The sequence below is a fragment of the Pristiophorus japonicus genome, chromosome 8 (assembly GCF_044704955.1).
Source record: "Pristiophorus japonicus isolate sPriJap1 chromosome 8, sPriJap1.hap1, whole genome shotgun sequence".
NCBI lineage: Eukaryota > Metazoa > Chordata > Chondrichthyes > Pristiophoridae > Pristiophorus > Pristiophorus japonicus.
The window spans coordinates 134,902,369-134,923,627 of record NC_091984.1 but is presented as its reverse complement, the minus strand read 5'-3'; the positions used below and the strand labels follow the sequence as shown (position 1 = coordinate 134,923,627).

At 44.6% G+C, this 21,259-nt stretch overlaps 1 protein-coding gene across 6 annotated transcripts in view; it reads right to left on the bottom strand.

Annotated features, from left to right (window-relative positions):
* The window catches only part of ralgps2 (Ral GEF with PH domain and SH3 binding motif 2), a 641,885-nt gene that overhangs the window by 290,811 nt on the left and 329,815 nt on the right, over positions 1–21,259 (bottom strand). For all 6 annotated transcript variants that reach the window (XM_070887410.1, XM_070887411.1, XM_070887407.1 and 3 more), the window contains one exon: positions 17,288–17,371. In XM_070887410.1, the coding sequence (XP_070743511.1) occupies positions 17,288–17,371 (84 nt within the window). The remainder of the gene's footprint in view (positions 1–17,287; positions 17,372–21,259) is intronic.

Here is a 21,259-nt window from a genome sequence, read left to right as displayed (position 1 = left end):
AGTTGAAATTTATATTTATGTATTATTTAATGATCTATATAGTAACTAGAATCTGCAATGTTATTAATTTAGTTATGTTTAAATGTAACCTATGAATAAATTTATGCAACCCAGCATAAAGTTAAATGTTGTAGTGTGAAATATGCAACGTAATGCTAATTTGTAATCGAACATTTAAATCTGTCAGTCTTAAATGTCTTAAATTGCTTGATCCATTTGCTTATGCCGTGCAATGTTATCGTATCATTTACAGAAGAAGATCTCGATCAATAATCGGGAGCAACACAGGACGGGCGGGGGCTCTGCCATGATGCACAGTTTAAGTGCTTACGAGGAGCTCGCGGTGGCCTTGGTGGGGCCAGAAAGCCGTTAGGTCACATTCCTTGGTGTGGCCGAACCCACCCTTGAGACATGTGAGTGATGAGAAATGTGCATTGTTCAATGTGTGAATCATTAGTAAATACTGAAAATATCGTAGTTACGCATGTAATGTTATGCAATTAAAATGTAATTTGATGCTATGCAATTAAAATATAATCTGATATGTAATGGTGATGTACTATAGATGTTCGAATGAGGTCATGTTAGATCATGTTAAACCTTGTGATCACCTGTGCATATGGGGTAATGGAAAACATTGCAATGTTTTGAGTTCGAAAAAAATTGTAATGCAATGATTTGAATAGTTAATCGTTGTTTATCAAATTAAAGGTCAAGTGGTCGTCGAGTCACTGCAGTCCACTACCACTGAACTGTCTCCAACATCGCAGGAGGCTGAAGAGGAGCCACTGCAGACTCCTGCTGCTGCGCTTCAGCAGGAGGAGGAGGAGACGGGTCGGAAAAAGAGGAGATTTTTTTTGCGGGGGATTGGGGGGGGGGGGGGGGAACAACCTGCGGCCATCTCGGTTGTGATGGAAGAAGCACCGGGATCAAGCGGTGTGCAGGTGGCGACGCCAAGGCGCGTCATATTGCAAGCGCCGACCCCGCGGAGGTCTGGTCAGCGTGGCGAGCAATCGCCTGCCTTGGAGGGGCCAGACAGAGAGCTTGATTTCCTTGTGCAGGAAGACGGTCGCGATTGGTCGTGACCTTATCCAGGGGTTCGAGGGATTCTCTGCGAACTGGAGCCAGTTTCCGGCATCCTGGAGCGAGTTCTGCCAGAACTTCAACTGGTCTTCTGAGCAGTCACTGACTGCAAGGGAGACCTTGGCGGCTATTCGGCAGCAGACAGCCGCAACCAATGCCCTACGGCATGCGTTGCTGGCTAGACATGTGCTGCACCCCAAGGTGTCGTGTCTGCTCGCAGCGAGACCCCTAGCACGCAAGCGAGTACGGAGGGCACAGTTCCTCCGGACTCGGAAGAGCCTCAGGCTTCCGCTTCCTCTTCCTCTCCGTCACCTCCACCACGGCAGGAAGTCTTGACATCCCACTCTGCACGACGTCTTGGTGTTGGTCTGCGTAGACCAAAACGGGCGGGTGGTAGGCGGGGGGGGGGGGGGGGGGGGGGAAGAGAGAAAGAGTCCTTCTCTATAGTTCACTTGGTTTAAAATGTTCACTTGCTGTTATCAATTTATTATACTCTTGTTATTGTTACTAAATTGCCCAATTGTATTCAATAGTTAAATGTTCACTTGTTATCATTACTTAGCTGTTCACTTTCCATTCTTTCTGAAATGGCCACTTGTTATCATGACTTAAATGGCCACTTGTTATCAGTACTTAAATGGCCACTTGTTCCTTACAATGTTCAATTTCCTCTTCTAACGTTTTGGGAATTTTGAGGGAAGGTGGGTTGGTGCGCGGGGGTGGGGGGTTGGAGGGCGGGTGTTGTTCATTAGTTCGTAAAAAAAATTATTTTTGGCAATAAAAAAAAAATTCTACAACTTTTGTACCTTCTCTATGAATTACATGAGTTTTACAATATACAGTTCATGTAGATTTGTTTGTTTATTCTGTTTCACCATGGAATATCATTGCATAACTTCAGTGTGTAAAAACTGTTTATTAAATAATTCCGATATATCATGAGATCTATTTAGCATAGATAATGTGATAATACCTATTTATATTCCCTGTCCTAAATTTCTGAGTACAATTGGCTTCAATTTTACTCTCCAAATAACTCAGAACAATTCTCCACCCTTCCTCAGAGGCAAAAAATGGCACCCGTAGTGCCCATTTCCCCAAGGCCCTGAAAAGGCAACTATTTTTGAGCACTCTTTTGGGCCTTGCATCGGTCCAGTGAAGTGCATGCTAAGTGCTGAAACTTGGGATGGGCCTTGTGTGGGCGATCATTTGGGCGATCATCTCAGCGATCAAAGTGGAAACTTGGGGGGCCTATTTTTCCGGCGATATTTTGGGTCTAGTTTCCACTTTTTGCTCAAAATGGGCGATAGAGGTCCATTTTGGACGATGTGAAGTGGAAAGTCTAGCCCTTCATATCACATCAAAGAGTTATACTTGTTAACTTGTTACCAATGGACAAATAATTTCTATTTGGCCATATAAGCTATAAATGGAGGAGACAGTGAGCCATAGTGTAAGAGTTCGGAGAGCTGTCTGAAAGCCTAGTCCAGGAGACAGATCTCAAGAAGGTTTTTGAAGATGGAGAGAGAAGTGGAGAAGCACAGGGACTTAGGGAAGAAATTCCAGACAGTAGAGCTAAGGCAGGTGGAGGTTCTGCCACAAATGGTGTCAGAAGAAAGGGGTATGCACAAAAAGCCAGAGTAGGAGAACTGAAGGCTGGTGGAGGGGTGGTTGCAAAGATACTGTGGGATAATGGAGGGATTTGAAGAGGAAAATGAGGAATTTTAAGTTCTATACATTGGGGAGCAGACAGCTACTGTAGTGTAGTGCAGCCAAACGTGATGGGGGAGCAGGACTTCATATGGAACAGAATTATGGGCTGCTGAGATTTTAACACATCGAAATTTATGGAAGGTGGTGGGAGAAAGGCAGCTGGAGAGGGGATGGAATTAGTGGCAAAGGAGAAGAGTTTATTGTAGAAACTGAAAATTATGACTTCTTCCCAATAGTTAATTTGGGAGTAATTTTGACTTATACATGACATCAGACAGGCAGACTTACAGCACAGTAGTGTCGTGGGGGAGAGGTAAAACTAAGTGTCATCAACATACGTATGAAAGCTGACTCCATATCAGTAAATTATATCACCAGATAAAGAGGAGCCAAGGTCTTTCGGGAATTCTGGAAATAAGAGTGTAGGGAAGATGCACTGGCTGCATTCGAACATGAGTGGAACCATGTGATGACATTCGCACAGAGCTGGACAACTGAGAAAAGGTGATGGAGAAGGATGGCATAGTCGACTGCATCAAAAGTTGCTAAGCGGTCATGGAAGGAAAGGAGAGATAATATTTCATAATCCTAGGGGATATAATTCATGATAGTTTTGAAAGGGAGAGGGACAGGGCCTGAGCAAAGAGAGCCATTTACAGTATTGTCAAGCACGGAGGCCAGAAGTGGTGGTTGTATGGTCAGTAATTGTGTAATTGGGAAAGGAATCAAGATAGCACCATCTCATTGAGGAGATGACATTGGAGAGGTTGGGGAAAATTGGGGCAGAAATTGCAGTGACAGGACGTGAGAGATATGGTGGGTGGGTGGGTGGGTGGGTGAGGGATATTAGGAGCACCAGGATATTGGAAGGGCAGATAGCAACATGGATGCATTCAAGTAATCATTAAGCTCTTCTCATTTGGTACTGGGAGTGAAGCAAAGGAAAGCATTTGACAAGGCAATTGATCATGGGGGTGGAAAAAAAAGAGCCTTTGATTTTTCTTGCCCTCCAGAATAATTTTGGAAAGTATGAGAACTTTGACTAAGGACAGCAAGACAGTGGTGCTCAACAGGGTTCAGCCAAATCTAGCAGTTGCATTCGGAATTAGAAGAGCAAAGATGGAGACCGTATCAGGTGCAGTGGTAGAGAACTGTGTGATTTGGTCGAAACAAGGATGTTAGAGGCAGAGATGAGGAAGTGGTTAAGTAGAACAGTGGCAGAGGTTCTGTGATGGTTGGAGGACCAAGGGAGAGATACTTGGCAGTTTGACGGTGAAACAATGAACGTGCTGGGGGAGAGTATTTTTACAGGAGTGTATAGTGAGGATGGTGGGGTGACGGAAAAGTAGAAGGACGTGGATGGTAAAGAGGCAAGGAAATGGTCAAAGATAGCATCTTCAAGAGACGGCAAGGCCTCGGCCGTAGTCATGGGTGTGGATGAGAGAGTTTATATGAAGGATTGAAATCGAGTGAGGATAAGAGAGCAGATAAGTGAGAGGAGAGAAGGATGGGGAGTTTAAGTATATGCTCAAATCACTGAGGATGAAGAGTCACTCAGTGGACAAGGTAATGTAGAAGAGGTAAGATTTTGGTGTGGAAGTCGCTGTGGGACTGAGAAAAGATATCTTTCCAAGTCCCACATCAACTTTCACACCAAAATAGCGAACATTTAAATGAGTGATGAAAGACGACGAGGTTCTCAAAGCAAGCAAAAATCACAGAGGGAAGCGCCAATGCCTTGGGCTAGGCTCATGGCCTAAATCCAGGGTGTGTACTGCTAAATGGTACAGAAGCTTGCCCATCCATCTATGTTGTCAACATTAGTCTGTCCTTTCCTTCTTGTGAAAAGAGGTGTACAGTTTTATCCAGCAGGTATGATTGGTGGTCATAATCTTTACTGAAGTATCTTTTGTTTATTGCTTCTTCCTGCATGCAGCTAGCTGCTTGGATTTCACAAGTTTGGGGTAAAATGCATTGCTTGGATTGGAATTTTGACCAGTATACAGTGGCAGGTGGGGAGTTTGACTGGGGCGGTACACCTGTCACACTGTAACGCAGGTGTCCGAAGGCGAGCTCAGGGAGGACAGAAACCTCCCGTGGAGCAGAAGTTGTGGAAATGAAAAATAACAGCATCATCCATAGTCTGTGTAACCACAAGTTCTTTCATTATAATGGGAACCCTGCTAAAAGCAGCAGAGAGATTGAAATCATCATTTAAAACGTGGGAATATATGGCCTGCACAAACATCCAGAAGACCTTTTTTTTTTATTCGACATTATAATCTTTGGTTTGCTGATTGGAACAATTTAATATGGACATCAGTCTTTGAGAAAAATGTTCCAGTTGTTCCCAGTCCTGTTAAATCTTGTTGAGTAAAATCTTGTTCTGCCAAGATTCTCAGGACCATCAATGTTCAACACTTTAATGAGCAGTATTGGGAAACAGTCTCTGGAATTTATACTGTCTTATATTCCTGATCTTCCAAGACAGGAATTTAAAATCGATCTTCAATCAATAATGAAGAACTTGCAGTATACTACTGTCCTCAGAACATTTGGTATATCAGGGAACAATTTAGTTACTGCTAAAACATTCTACAAGAAACCACAAAAAGTAGCTTTTCTTTGTTCCCTAGTCTTCAGATAAAGTTCTCTCTTTCCTCGACTCTTGAGTAATTTCAGCATGCCAGTGAGGACTAATCATTGACTAAATCTGTTCCTTTAGCAATCTTTAGTTTGAATCACATTCGTCTCTCCCCTCACTGTGTGTGTGTCTGGACTACACAAACACATAAAGATCATCATGGCGGTATCTTCGATTTTTTTCATTCATCGGACACAGCAGCAAAGGCACTGCTGAAGCAGTCAGCAAGAAATTCAATTACCACCTCTGCCCCCTTCCTTAAAATTAGGAACCATTTGTTCAAGCAAGAAACTATTGGTGAATGACTCCCTATTTTTGTTGTATTAATATAAATCAAGATTACAATAACATCAACACCTCATGCTTTGTGCTCCTTCTCTCCAATTCATTGGGTTGGATATTTCTGGAATGAGATGAGAGAATTATTAAATATCTATGAAGGAAGCGATGTTATTGGATCAGCAGCTGGTTCAGATCGTCAACGACAAACTGGCCTGTAACATCTTAAGTCCGTACCTTGTACCCAAGTAAGCTGGCATTGAAAATTGTAAGTTAAAAAAATGTTTCTCTAATACTATCTGCAAAGTCACCTCAGTTGACCAAGGGGATGCCTGTACTGCTCCTTGTTACTTCAGGGAAGTACTGCCAGTATATAGACTAAGGTCTGACGATTAAGATCTCATGCCTTCCAACACCCAAGGATTGTTCACCTGCATCAAATGTGATTTGTAAAAGAAGGAAAATGTTTGACTTGAAAAAATTATGCTCCCCAATTTTATGGGTATCTACAAGATTAACACCTTCATTGTGCTCAGAATTGTGTAAATACTTAAGTGGCTTTACAAATGGCAATACTCAACTTTAATCCCAAGTGTGTATCTTAGACGCATCAGACCCAATGCCTCTCCTTCCTGTCTGGAATAGCTAAGGGAAAAGGAAAACTTGCAGTTGAACTGTCAGCCACAAAATTAAATGCTTCGGCTGTTCTAAAATGACAAGCATGATTTGCTTTCACCCAATTTTCAGAGCAAATGTCCACAAAATTAAGTCAATTATGGGCACATGTTGCTGATATTAAAAAAAAACTTCCTGGTAGAAACAATTTTTCAAACCAAAAATTGACAACCAAATTTCTGTGTAAAATAAATCTTTGCCAACTTGTAAACTTTGCAGAATAAAAGTGATTGCATTGATGAGATTTCTTCCAGTAAAATCAAAGGTAAAGTTATTTCTTGTAGTAACACAGAAAATATAAAAATACAATGATAGACATCTAGAGGTGCATCGCAAATCAGAAAGAGGAAAGGGAGCGAGGAAGAGGGAAGGGAGCGAGAAAGAGGGAAGGGAGCGAGGAAGAGGGAAGGGAGCGAGGAAGAGGGAAGGGAGCGAGGAAGAGGGAAGGGAGTGAGAAAGAGGGAAGAAAAAAAGGGAAAGAAAGAGGAGAAAGGAGAAAAAAAAGAAATAAAGACTTGGTATTTATGTAAAACCTTTCACACCCTCAGCAATCGAAAAGTTCTTCACAACCATCGAAGTACCATTGAAGTGGAGTCACTGTTGCAATGTAGGGGAATGTAGAAGCTAATTTGCACACAGCAAGGTCCCGCAAACAACAATATGATAAATAACCAGGAAATCTGTTTTTGGTGGTTTGTTTGAGGGATAACTGTTGGCCAGGACACTGGGAGAATTCCCATGCTGTTCTCCAATAACGTCCTGGATTCTTTCACATCCACCTTAACAAGCAGACTGGGCCTCAGTTTAATAGCTCATATGAGAAACAGGATTTCTGACAGTGCAGCATTGCCCCTTCACTATACTGACATGTCATATTGGATTATGTGCTTAGGTCTCTTGAGTGGGGCAGAAACCCACAATTTACTGACTTCTGAGAATGCTGCAATTGAACCTAGCCTGACAATGCACAATTCTAGCTAAAGAAAACAAGTCTCAAAAATTACAGGCACGCTTGTCATTTTCCTGTGTTGGTCTGTGGATCTTATAATGTGTTATCCCAGAATAATTAAAAGCAGACAAATTCCCACCACCACTTGTTACATCTATATCACTAAGCAATTAATGTCGTAGAAAGTAATCTGATGTGATAGTGACAGCTTTGAAACTGCACAGGATGGCTTAGTCAACTTAATTAAAGGGCAGGTCAATTAATTAAGGTCCAGAAAGGTTAGGGATAAGTCGGAACAAGTAGCTGAAGTGTCCAGCAGCTGTCTTGTTGAACAAATAAAGGATCAAACCAGGGGAGTGGGGCGGGCAGAGGGAGAAACAATAAATGCGGGAAATCTGGAATAAAACCTGAACACGCACAAAATGCACAGCAGATCTGTCAGCATCTGTAAAGAGAGAAGACACGTTACTATTTTGGATGTATACCTTTAGTCAGAACTGGACAGAACGTACTTAAGTCTTGTTCTGACAAAGGGACGACACCTGAAACCTGTCTTTTCAGACATTGAATTAACAGATATCAGCTTGTGTGGTACCTAAAGCTTCAGTGCATTCCCTTTGGTATTCTTTCATAGTTAGAAAGCATTTAAACCACTCAGTATTCTTAAAATATTGTAAACTAGAAAAGTGCCATGACCAGTTTCCTTTCAGGATTAAAAAAATATATATATTGGTGGTAACTAAGGGACAATTAAACAGCTTTCCAAATGAGAGCTGAACTCATAATTTAGGGATGGGGGGTGTATATCAAATGGCATCGCAAAAGGGTGCAACACAAAAAAAACTGCAACAAGGTCAGTTCTTTCTTTTTCTGCTGAATTAGCTCTAAATTTAGCACTGAAGGGGCTGGATTTTCCGGTCATTTGCGCTCCGGGTTTTGCTCCGGAGCGGCGTGAAAGGTGGTGTCAAGGTCTCCTGCGCCCCGCCGCGAACCTCAGGTCCAGTTTTGCGGCGGCGCTGGAAAGAGCTGCGCCAGGTATGCAATGCCTCTCATTGCGACACCGGCAGTAGTTTTGACTTTTGCCCAATCCGTCCGCCCGCAAGTGACCCCACAATGACCGTTTGGGACAGTCCAGCATAGCCAGTGGCACAGAGGAAGGTAAAGTACTCCAAATGGCAAGTGAGAGTGTTTGTTCTTTTAATTCTTTTTGCCGATTTGTGTTGTGGTGGCGTGGGCAATGTTTTTGGAATGTTTTTATGATTTCTTTTAAGGTTCCCCCTCACCCCAGGCCCCTCTTGGAACGCACACGACATAGCTCTTTAGTTTGCGAGTTTCCCATCCTTGAGCCACGAAAAGTGTACAACGCCTCCCTTCGTGCTGCGCCCCGACACAGGGCCCAGATGCCAAAACTTCATACTAAAGCACAAACTATTGCCGGCTGGTAACTTTTCCACCCTGTCTCTGTTTTCGCCCCAAAAATAGAAAAGCCTAAAATCCAGCCCAAAGACTCAGAAAAATTGAACTGTATAGCAAGTGATATATTTTTCATCAATGCATGTTCTGGTTTAGCAAGTGATGGTTAACTTTGAATTTCAACTTCTGTGTCCAAGAAATGACTGCATCTGGAAGAATTCTACGAAAAGCACAGGCAGTGTTGTGAAGCTCACAGTTGTTATTCCATGTGGTCTTTTTGGATTGTTAAGGGGCAGCTGCAGCAGCTCTCAAGTGTTCCATTGAGTTCCTTGAAACAGCAGCAACTTTTGTAGTGCTGCTGCTGTCATAATTTTGTGGAGGACTGACATTTGGCCACATCTCTCAAGCTAGGCAGGACAGACTTTGGCATGGAGAAACCTAACCTCATGTCCTCTTAAAAACATAGAAATCTTGCGAAACCAATCAGAGGCAGGTGGCTTAAGATTAATTATAAAAGGTCAAGTTTGGCAGACTTTTAGCCTATCATTTTGTTTGGCAACACACAAGGCCATTTAACTATGCCGTGAAAATTTCACACTGTTCAATCTGATTACCAAACACCATCATAATGAAGTTTTCAACTGTTCTCAAATTAAATTTTGAACTCAAGTAATCAGCTATTGCTTGGATGTGATATATTTCCATTGCTCGTACCATTACACTTTGTAATGGTAACTTGCAGATCCCCTGTGGCATTGCTCATGGTGAGCAAGAGGGTTTGCTGTTTTTATAACAACTATTTATGCTATTTAGAATATAGCATAACAGACACTGATAAGACAGTGATTGCCAAATTCCTTTTTATTGAATGGTACTCTGGGATTTTTAGGGTGCTTTGGGGATTGAATTCTGCAGAAACTGTACATGAGTTTAAACTCTTATTTTGGATGTTAGAAATTTCAGTTACTGACAAAAGAATGGCTGATCAAAAACTCACATGGAAACTTTTCACAAAACATTGAGGGCTAGAAAATCGTTGCGAAAATGCTATTTGTGCGCCAAAATTACAGTTCTCGCTTCATTACCGCTGGTAGGCCGGATATTCAATCTTTAATTTGCGCAGCAGTAAAAATCGGCGTTGCACGAGAATTTGCAGCGCAAAACGCAAATTACAGCAACTTTAGTCCAAGGCCAATGCCACTGAGGCGCGCCTTGGGAGGGGGTGGGGGAAAAAAAAAATTGGAAAAAGCAAAAATAATTCACAACACATTTACAAGACACTTATCGATCGAATCACTGAAAAAGAATTTAAAAATAAAAACTTTAATACCTTACCTTTTTTGCAGGTATTCATACTTACCGCTGCTGGTAGGGCTGCACGACTGGTTTTCCCTTCGGTATTCTGAGCACAGAATACGGTGCGGAGAGCGCCAAATTTCTAATGAGAACGCAATTTCGACTGTTGCACGACGGTGCTCCTCTCCCCAGCAGTACGTGGAAAGCGGCGTCGCACAAAGGTGCCCGAAGTTCCCGCTGACCGGTTGTTTGTCAAATATGGTGAAATATCGGCAAAAACCCGGTTGCAAAGTCAGCGAGTTTCTAGCCCAAGTTTCCTCTCGGTCGCACAATTTTTTTCGCCGCAATTCAAGTGAAATCAGCATGCCACACGCAAAAGATAGTGGAATTTTAAGGCTCAAATTACGTTCAGCGCAAATTGAGTTTCTGCGATCTTTTGCGCTAGTTTAAAAAACATCGCGCTAGAAGCCGGCCCCACACACAAAACTGGCCATGCCCCCAGGATGAACTACGTCACCATTGAGAGGTTCTGCTAATTGCATCATTTGCAGGACTTCGAGAAGTCTCTAAAATATTAAGCTGGTTCTTTTGTGCATAAGGACACTACAGGCATGTTTTAAATGTTATGAATGTAATTTTTTTTAAATTTCCTGAGAAACCAACTGTACCCCAATATAACTAGCAAATGGTTCTGTATCTTTTTTTAAAGTTATTTTTGGTCATTTATAATCAGGTTAAGACTTGATGATACAAAAATTGGTTCAGTGGTTGATAATGAAGAAGAAATCTGTAGATTGCAGGAAGATATCGATGAACTGGTCATGTGGGCAGAACAGTGGCAAATGAAATTCAATCGGGAGAAGTGTGAGGTAATGCATTTGGGGAGGGCTAACAAGGCAAGGGAATACACATTAAATAGGAGGACACTGAGAAGTATAGAGGAACAAAGGGACCTTGGAGTGCATGTCCACAGATCCCTGAAGGTAGCAGACCAGGTAGATAAGGTGGTTAAGGCAGCACACGGAATACTTGCCTTTATTAGCCGAGGCATAGAATACAAGAGCAGAGAGGTTAGCTTGAACTGTATGTAAGGGGGTAAAAAGTACACTTGAGTAAGAAACATAAGGGAATTAGGAGGTTCTGAGGAATCGGGAGTTCCTCTGTCTTACGGCAGGGATTGTAATATTGACTGATTATGTAAAACTCGCTTATGTATGTAAAACTCGCTTACATTGGGTTAAGAAGAGGGAGGCAGGAATACCTGATGGTTAATGAACAATCTTAAATAGCTAACACTGCACTGACCCTTAGCACAGAAAATGGAAGATGAAAACATACACTCAGTACTGAATAACAAGGGCAGTGAGAATCAACAGCCTAGAAAGATAGCATACCCTGGGAAGCAAGGTCAATCAACGCATCATGAGAAACTGAGGCAAAGTTGAACACATCCATGGGAGATGGACAGGTGGGGGAGAACCACTCAGAGCCAGTCTGAGCAGTAAGCCAATCGGTGGTTTTGTAGGAGGGTCGCACAAATCGAACAATCGTATAACTGTGCTTGTAGAACTCTTGTACTCTGAAGTGTTCATTGGAACATTTCCTGAGCATGTTCGAATAAAACCAGTAAACCGAGGTTTGGTCTGCATGATTCCGTGGTCACTATACAGTATGGGCAGGTGTTGATCCATCAGGGAATCCACCTTGAGGAAGAGAAGTCTTCTTTTTACCCCAACACTGTATAAAACACTAGTTAGGCCACAGCTAGAGTACTACGTGCAGTTCTGGTCACCACATTACAGGAAAGATGTGATTTCACGATAGAGGGTGCAGAGGAGATTTACGAAGATGTTGCCTGGACTGGAGAATTTTAGCTATGAGGAAAGATTGGATAGGCTGGGTTTGTTTTCTTTGGAACAGAGAAGGCTGAGGGGAGATCTGAAAGAGGTGTATAAATTGAAGGGCCCACATAGAGTGGATAAGGACCTATTTTCCTTAACAACCAGGGGGCATAGATTTAAATTAATTGGTAGGCGTTTTAGAGGGGATTTGAGTGGAATTTTTTTCACCCAGAGGTTGGTGGGGTTCTGGAACTCTGTCTGAAAGGGTGGTAGAGGCAGAAACCCTCACCACATTTAAAATGTACTTGAATATGTACTTGAAGTGCCATAACCTACAAGGCTATGGACCAAGAGCTGGAAAGTGGGATTAGGCTGGATAGCTCTTTATTGGCCGGCGCAGACACGATGGGCCGAAATGGCCTCCTTCCGTGCTGTAAATTTCTATGATTCTATGACTGTTAATAAAAACTTTTTTTGTGATAAACTTATTTTCAGCTATATTAATCAAACTGCTCCAAGTTACCACACTTAAATATAAGCAAGGAATATTTTTTTTTAAACAAATTTTTCTTATTTTAAATTGTGTTATAAAACGCTGCCGGATTGCGCTGGAACATGGCAGATTTTGCATTGGCTGATATGCAAATGAGTTTGAGCGGAAACTCAAGAGAAAAAGCATTTCTCACAACAGGCAGAGTTTTGGGCACAATTTGCTTCCGAATCGCCGATTATGCCCAAAGCAGAAATTCTACTCTAGGATTTTAATAAGACACACAAATGATAGATAGTGAGGTACAGGTTCTTGAAGTTACAAAACCTGAGAGACAAATAGGGAAACATCATGGGCCAAAAATCGTGGTCTCTACAGGTGCGTCCGTATAGGACCCGCAAGCGTCAGTTCTTGGCGCACGATGTGCATGCGCTAAAATCCGGCACTTGCAAACTGTCAAAAGAAATGTTGACAGTTCCAACATATCCCAGGGCGAACGGCCTTCACAGGCAGAGATTTGTGCTATTTGCCCAACTCTTGCCCTTCAAACTCTTACGCTTGGTAAAAGCAGGTATCAGCACAAGAGTTTTAAAAGATAGAAAATTAAATGTTATCAATAATTTTTATATTTAAAACCCTGTCTATTAAGATAAGTTTATTTTTATCCCTATTAAAACATATTAAAATAATTTTTTGGCTAAAACATTTAATTAAATTAAATGTTAATTAATTTTAAATATGTGAAGTATTTTTCTTATTTATTTAAAAGGTTAGTGTTTTTTGGGGTATCCCCATTCACAGAAATGGTGATGTTCGTACAAACGGAGATCACCATTACTGTGAAAGGGAATACACTATTTTCATTGGTTGGTCCGCCTCACGTGATTCCAGGTTGCACATATGCTCCTGGAATACGTTGGTCCCCAACAATGGACTGCAGCGCCAGGCCTCGGGGTGCAAGTCTACATTCTTCCGGGACCACCAGGTACTTCAGTAAAAAAAATTTTGGTCAGAGACATCCACCTGCAGGAAGCCTGCGACTGCAATTTCTGGGCCCATGATTTATTTCATCCAGTCTTTTTTCACCAAATTTCAAAATGGAATACAAGATATCTACAGAGACTAATCAAAGTGAATTGATCTGGAAATTCGTCAAGATAACAGGGACAATATTCCAGGTGCATAATGAATTGTCCATTTTCAGAGCCTTTCTCGGGAATTGGGATTGAGATGATGTATGACAAAATGCTCATTAGCATTCCATGCTATGGGCCCAAGTTTCCACACGCGCCTAGAACGGCGCAGTCCCGACCTGGACGCCCGTTTTTCGCGCCACCAAGTGCGCCTAAAAAAATCCTCCGTATTCTCCACCTACCTGCAGGTCCTCTGGCCCTCGGCGCAGCCAGCACGAGCTGTGGGGGGGCGGAGCCAGGTCCCTGCGCTGAAAACAGTGCCGGGACCTCTGCACATGCACGCTACAGTGGGCACGCAAGTGCAGTAGCTCCAGGCACCGAACTGTGTGGAAAGGGCCTGAAGCACGCAGCCCCTAGCCCTGGCTGAATGGCCTCACTGGGGCTGCGTTTATAAGGCTCCTCCCACGGCCAGCTCCTGCTCACCCCCACCACCACCCCCCCCCCCCGCCGACCAGACCCGACACTCGCTCCCCGCCCCCCCCGCCTCCGGACCTGACCCGACACCCGCTCCCGCCCCCACCCCCTGCCTCCGGACCAGACCCGACCCGCGCTCCTGTTCTCGCTCCCCGCCTCCCTGACCCGACCCGCGCTCCTGTTCCCGCTCCCCGCCCCCCCGACTCGAGCTCCTGTTCCCGTTCCCCGCCTCCCCGCCTGGACCCGACCCACGCTCCTGTCCCCGCTCCCGCCCCCCAACCCCCCGCCCACTGGACCCGACCTCACCTCCCCCTCCTCTCCCCCCCCCTCTTTCCCTCCTTCCCTCTTCCCTCCCTCCCCCCTCCCCTTCCCCCCCCCCCCGACCCGAACCTCCCCTCCCCTCCCCGTCCCGACCCAACCCAACGCCACCTACCTGTAAATCTCGTGCTGGGGACGGACCCTGCCCGAAGTCTCGGGCCGGCCCGTTCCGCCTTCGGTCCCGAAAGGCCTGCCTGAAGCACTTTCACACAGGTAGGAAGATGGTTTATTTAATCTTTTCTTTGCTTATAAATGTTTATTCAGGTTGGATTTATTTGTATAATATTTGTATAAGTATAAATAAGGATTTATTATAGAATTTAATGACTTCCCTTCCCCCCCACCTCGTTCTGGACGCCTAATTTGTAACCTGCGCCTGATTTTTTAATGTGTAGAACAGGTTTTTTCAGTTCTACAAAAATCTTCACTTGCTCCATTCTACTTTAGTTTGGAGTACGTTTTCACTGTGGAAACTTTCAAATCAGGCGTCAGTGGCCGGACACGCCCCCTTTTGAAGAAAAAATTCTGTTCCAAAGTAGAACTGTTCTACCTGACTAGAACTGCAGAAAAAAAAATGTGGAGAATTGCGATTTCTAAGATAGTCCGTTCTCCACCAGTTGCTCCTAAAAATCAGGCGCAAATTATGTGGAAACTTGGGCCCTATAGTCCCCAAAAAATGTGTCTATGAACATATGTGATTGACAACATCACCTTCAGAGACTCTTAACATTTTATAGGAACTGTGGGATTCTACTGTAGATGTTAATTCTGGTAAGAGGGCCAAGCTCTGTGTCTGTACTTGTGAAATTTTCACCATCTGCATACAACACATTTTGAAGGTCTACCAAGAGACAAGATGGACAGTTTGTTCCAAAATCCAGCTGCTGATATAACTCTCCAAGAAACAAATTCTTAAAAAAGTACTTTAATCCCTAGTGAACTGATTCCATTTTTCTTCCTTCCAAGAATTGTGTTACTTCAGTATCTTTCTGCTTTGACGCATTATTTAATTTCAAAATACATCTGACCCAATAATTTTGGACTGCACATAATAGTCTGCCAACGTATAATTTTCAATCTTTCAGAAGGTATAGGTTGTGGATCCAAGTATGCTCCGATGATCAATATACCATGATTAATGGTTAATTGTTAAATCTGGACAAGCTCACACACACAATGTGCAACAACATAAGTTAAAATGCATAGGAAACTTGGTCTGCTATTGGAAACTGTGGGTTCAAGTTTCGGCCTCAGTTGCTCCTGATTTTTAGGAGCAACTGGTGTAGAACGGAGTATCTTAGAAATTCAAATTCTCGGCATTTAGTTTGCTCCAGTTCTAGTCAGTTAGAACAGTTTCACTTTGGTACAGAATTGTTTTTTTCAAAAGGGGGCGTGTCCAGCCACTTACACCTGTTTTCAAAGTTTCAGCAGTGAAAACTTACTCCAAACTAACTTAGAATGGAGTAAGTGAAGATTTTTGTACGCTCGAAAAAAACCTTGTCTACACTTTAGAAAATCAGGCATAGGTTACAAATTAGGCATAGGGAACGAGGTGGGGGGGGGAGGGAAGTCATTAAATTCTACAATCAATCCTTAGTTATACTTATACAAATATTATACAAATAAATCCAACCTGAATAAAAATTTATAAGCAAAGAAAAGATTAAATAAACCATGTTCGAGCTGCTGTGCTTCAGGCAGGCCTTTCATGTTGGAGACAGGCAAGGGTGTGGCGTCAGTGTCTTGATGGCAGCCCCAACAGCGGCAGCAAGCAGCCTTCGAGCTGAGCTGATGTGCTGTAGGCAGGCCTTCATTCTGTTAGTGGCTGGCCGGCAGCCGAAGGATCAACACCGGAGGCACGCAGCTTTTCAAGGGGGTTGAGGCCATTCGGCCATGGGATAGGAGCGGCGTCAGTGGCTGGCCGGCAAGCGAAGGATCAACACCGGATGCATGCAGCTTTTCAAGGGGGCTGAGGCCATTCGGCCATGGGATAGGAGCGGCGTCAGTGGCTGGCCGGCAGCCGAAGGATCAGCACCAGACGCACGCAGCTTTTCAAGGGTACTGAGGCCATTCAGCCACGCTTAAGGGGCGGCGTCAGTGGTTTGACGGCAGCCGAGTCCTTTTAAAAATGACCAAGTGCCAATGTTTGTTTGACACTGCGCGTGCGCGCACGCTCCAACGCGCACGCGCAGGGTTGCCGGCACCACGTTGGCTCATTTAAATTGGACCCGCCCCCCACTACTTACAGAATCGGCGCGAGTGTTTGGTTCCGCCCCCCCGCTGTGAAGACCGCGCCAAGCTGAGATCGAGCTCCGAGGAGCCGGGGAATATCGAAGTTTTTTTCTCGCGCACTTTTAGGCGCAAAGAACAGGCGTCCAGCTTGGAGGTGCGCCGTTTTCGGCGCGGGCCGAAATTTGGGGCCTGTAAGTCAGGAACACAATAGAAAAATATTGGGAAACGTCCAAACTGTAATTCTCTTTCCTAGTTGTAACTCAGAAAATTAACCGAGAGAAATCGTTACCCTACATTTTTTCCTTTCAACTTTTCAGAACTAGTAAAGGATGTGGCTCAATGGTTTAAAAAAAAAGTCAAAAGATCAGTGGAATACATGTGACACGTACTGCATTTTAATTATTTGCAATTGATTGATATATTTGGGGGGGGCACGAGTTTGTGTCTCGAAGAGAGCTGCAGATTTGGACTGTAGGGGAATCAAGGAGTATGGCAAGAAAGCAGGAATGGGGTACTGAGGTTGCATGTTCAGCCATGAACTCATTGAATGGCGGTGCAGGCTCGAAGGGCCGAATGGCCTACTCCTGCACCTATTTTCTATGTTTCTATGTAAATTTTTATAGATCTCAGTGCCCCATCCTACCTGTTTCTAGAAACCAAATTACTTTAAACCACATATCAAATGTAATCTACTTTACAAACACTTGACCTTTCAATGCCATTACACTAGTCCCTGCTAATACTCACATGATTAAACCTTCTTGTGAAGGCGACGACATTTGGTGACGAACTGTGCTTTTCCTTTTTGTTCCAGCCACAACTGGACAGCTCCTGGAAAACAGATATGGACAAGTCAGTGTATTTGTAAATCAGTCCTTTGCAATTCTGAAAATGGCCATCACTTGTCACATTTGAAACCTCTCACTACCAACATGGAATTAATTAAAACTTGCAGAATGTTTACATCTGATGATTAGTCATAAAACTGTACTGTACAGTAGATCCTTAAACTGTACCGAGGAACATTTGCCCATTAAGCCTGCTGTGGCACAGTTAAGTATGGCTCGATTCTCAAAGTAGAAAAATTTGCATTTATTTAGAATTGCATCACATCTCTTAAAAATGCCAGCCAGTATCTCAGTTGATATAACCCTTGCCTCTGAATCAGAAGATTGTGGGTTCAAGTCCCGCTCCAGAGACTTGAGCATAAAAATCTAGGCTGACACTCCAGTATAGTACTGAGGGAGTGCTGCACTGTCAAAAAGTACTGGCACAAGGGTCTACATAAGTACTTTGTAAAGTAGTCAAGGTTATAGTGTCAAATGCATAAGCCAGTTTTCACACAGCAAAGTCCCATAAACAGTAAAAGGTCCTTGAACATGTCACCGTCTTCAAGCTGCGTGCTCCACCTCTCCCATAACTGCTTCTTCAAATCCTTCCAGTCTGATTTCTACACTGCCCACAGCATCAAGATTGCCTTGATCAAAGTCAACAATATCTTCTGATTGAGACGATGACACTTTTTTCCTCCTTAAGCTCGAAGGTGCAGTGCCCAAATCTGAACATAATTTTCCAAATAAGGTCTGACAAGCGCTCTATGTAACTACAGTATGACAACCCTGCGTTTATATTGTATACCTCACAACAAAGCTCACCATCCAATTAGACTTCATGATTTTCACTACTTATGCACCTGGACCTCTCGTTACCTATTTCTTAATTTGCTTTCTTAATTCCAGTGCTTACGACCTTCCACTTAATGTTAATTTAGTGGTTAGAACAAAGGCAGATTAAGTTAACGTACATTTTTTCACATTTTCTGCTCTCTTCTGAATAATTCACCTTACTTCCAAATTTAGCACCAAACTTGAAAATAACCCACTTGATTTTCAAATCGAGGTTACTTATATAAAATGGCAAAATCTACAGAATCGGGGCTACAATGTTATAGCCTTATCAGTGATATGCGTTCATGTGCCTCTACCCAGCAAAATTAGCCCGACATGAAAACCAAGACCCAGTACCAACCGCTATGAAATACCACTTGTAACTGGTCACCAATGAAGGATATGCTGCTTTTATTCCAGTTCTGTGCATTCTATCTTAGTTTCTTCTACAATCGAGAACAGTGATTAAAGGGATGATGGGGGGGGGGGGGGGGGGTGGAGATATGGTATGCCAAGTTTATTACTTTAAAGTATGTCAAGAAAGTAGAACTGGAGGACATAAACATCAATTAGCATGAATAACAGATGCTAGGAAAAACATCTCATCAAACAGTGAATAATTTATCAAGCAAAGTAACATTGGCAAAACATCAGCAATATTCAAAATACAATTAGACGGTATGATAGGAGAATTAATCTGCCAGACAAATGAGCTTCCATGCGATGAATAGCCTTGTTTTATTACTAACTTTTTCAAAAATATATACCTTCTTGAATTCAGCCAGCTGGTACTTTAGGTTTAGAAAAGTGCTCAAAATTGTGTTCAGTTATGCGTGGCTGAGAATAAATTAAGCTTTTGAACAAAATAAATCATGGTTTTTAGTATTCAATTTATCTCTCTGGATCAACCACTCTAGCTATGGAAATATTTTTAAATAATTGTTAGCAACCAAGAGCTTCTTAAGTTTAAGAAAAGGGAGTTCCTGGAAGGAATGGAGCAGGATAAAACAACACATTCCAGTGTTAAGCATTAATCCAAACTTTTCTTCTTAAATGGAGAAAGGATGGGAGTTGCTGCTTCTCAGTGGACAGTTATTACGTTTCAGACGCCTCTCACATTTTCAGCCGAAACTCCTTGGGGTCAAGTTTCGGCCTGAGTTGCTCCTGTTTTTTTTGGAGCAACTGGTTTAGAATGGAGTATCTTAGAAATTGCAATTCTTGGCATTTAGTTTGCTCCAGTTCTAGTCAGTTCGAACAGTTTCAGTTTGGAACAGATTTTTTTTCAAAAGGGGTCGTGTCTGGCCATTTACGCCCGTTTTGAAAGTTTCGGCAGTGAAAACATACTCCAAACTAACTTAGAATGGAGTAAGTGTAGATTTATGTACGCTCAGAAAAACCTTGTCTACACTTAGAAAATCAGGCGTAGGTTACAAATTAGGTGTAGGGAATGTGGGGGGGGGGGGTTTAAAAGGGAAGTTTACAAACATTAAACACTTCAGTTTTACAAATAAAGAGCCATCATCAATAATAAATGATAAATACATCAATAAATCAACCAATAAATAAATCAACAAAAAATTTTAAAAATCAATAAATAAAACATTTTCTACTTACTGCCTGCAGCACTGGGAGTCCTCCAACAGTGTGTCTCTGTCAGTGTCTCTATCTCTCTGTCTGCCTGTGTGTGTGTTTCTGACAGCGAAGGGAGGGGGGGGGAAGAAGGAGGAGCAGGGGGGGGAAGAGAGACACGGGGGGGGGAAGAGAGAGACGGGGGGGGGGGAAGAGAGAGACGGGGGGGGGAAAGAGAGAGACGGGGGGGGGGGAAGAGAGAGACGGGGGGGGGGGGGGAAAGAGAGAAACGGGGGGGAGAAGAGAGAGACGGGGGGGGAAGAGAGAGACGGGGGGGGGGAAGAGAGAGACGGGGGGGGGGGAGAAGAGAGAGACGGGGGGGAAGAGAGAGACGGGGGGGGGAAGAGAGAGACGGGGGGGGGAAGAGAGAGACGGGGGGGGGAAGAGAGACGGGGGGGGGGAAGAGAGAGACGGGGGGGGGGGAAGAGAGAGACGGGGGGGGGGGAAGAGAGAGACGGGGGGGGGAAGAGAGAGACGGGGGGAAGAGAGAGACGGGGGGGGAAGAGAGAGACGGGGGGGGGGAAGAGAGAGACGGGGGGGGGAAGAGAGAGACGGGGGGGGGAAGAGAGAGACGGGGGGGGGAAGAGAGAGACGGGGGGGGGAAGAGAGAGACGGGGGGGGGGGGGGGAAGAGAGAGACGGGGGGGGGGGAAGAGAGAGACGGGGGGGGGGAGAGAGAGACGGGGGGGGAGAAGAGAGAGACGGGGGGGGGGAAGAGAGAGACGGGGGGGAGAGACGGGGGGGGGGGAAGAGAGAGACGGGGGGGGGGAAGAGAGAGACGGGGGGGGAGAAGAGAGAGACGGAGGGGGGAAAGAGAGAGATGGGGGGGAAGAGAGAGACGGGGGGGGGAGAAGAGACGGGGGGGGGGGGAGAGAGACGGGGGGGGGGGGGAAGAGAGAGACGGGGGGGGGGAAGAGAGAGACGGGGGGGGGAAAGAGAGAGACGGGGGGGGAAGAGAGAGAGGGGGGAAGAGAGAGACGGGGGGGGGAAAGAGAGAGACGGGGGGGGGGGGGAGGAGAGACGGGGGGGGGGAGGGAGAGACGGGTGGGGGGAGGAGAGACGGGGGGGGAGGAGAGACGGGGGACGGGGGGGAGGAGAGACGGAGGGGGGAGGAGAGACGGGGGGAGGAGAGACGGGGGGGGAGGAGAGACGGGGGGGGGAGAGAGACGGGGGGGGGAGAGACGGGGGGGAGGAGAGACGGGGGGGGAGAGAGACGGGGGGGGGGAGGAGAGACGGGGGGGGGGAGGAGAGAGAGACACGGGGGTGGGGAGAGAGAGAGACGGGGGGTGGGAGAGAGAGAGAGAGACGGGGGGGGGGAGAGAGAGAGACACGGGGGGTGGGGAGAGAATGAGAGACGGGGGGTGGGAGAGAATGAGAGACGGGGTGGGAGAGAATGAAGACGGGGGTGGGAGAGAATGAGAGAC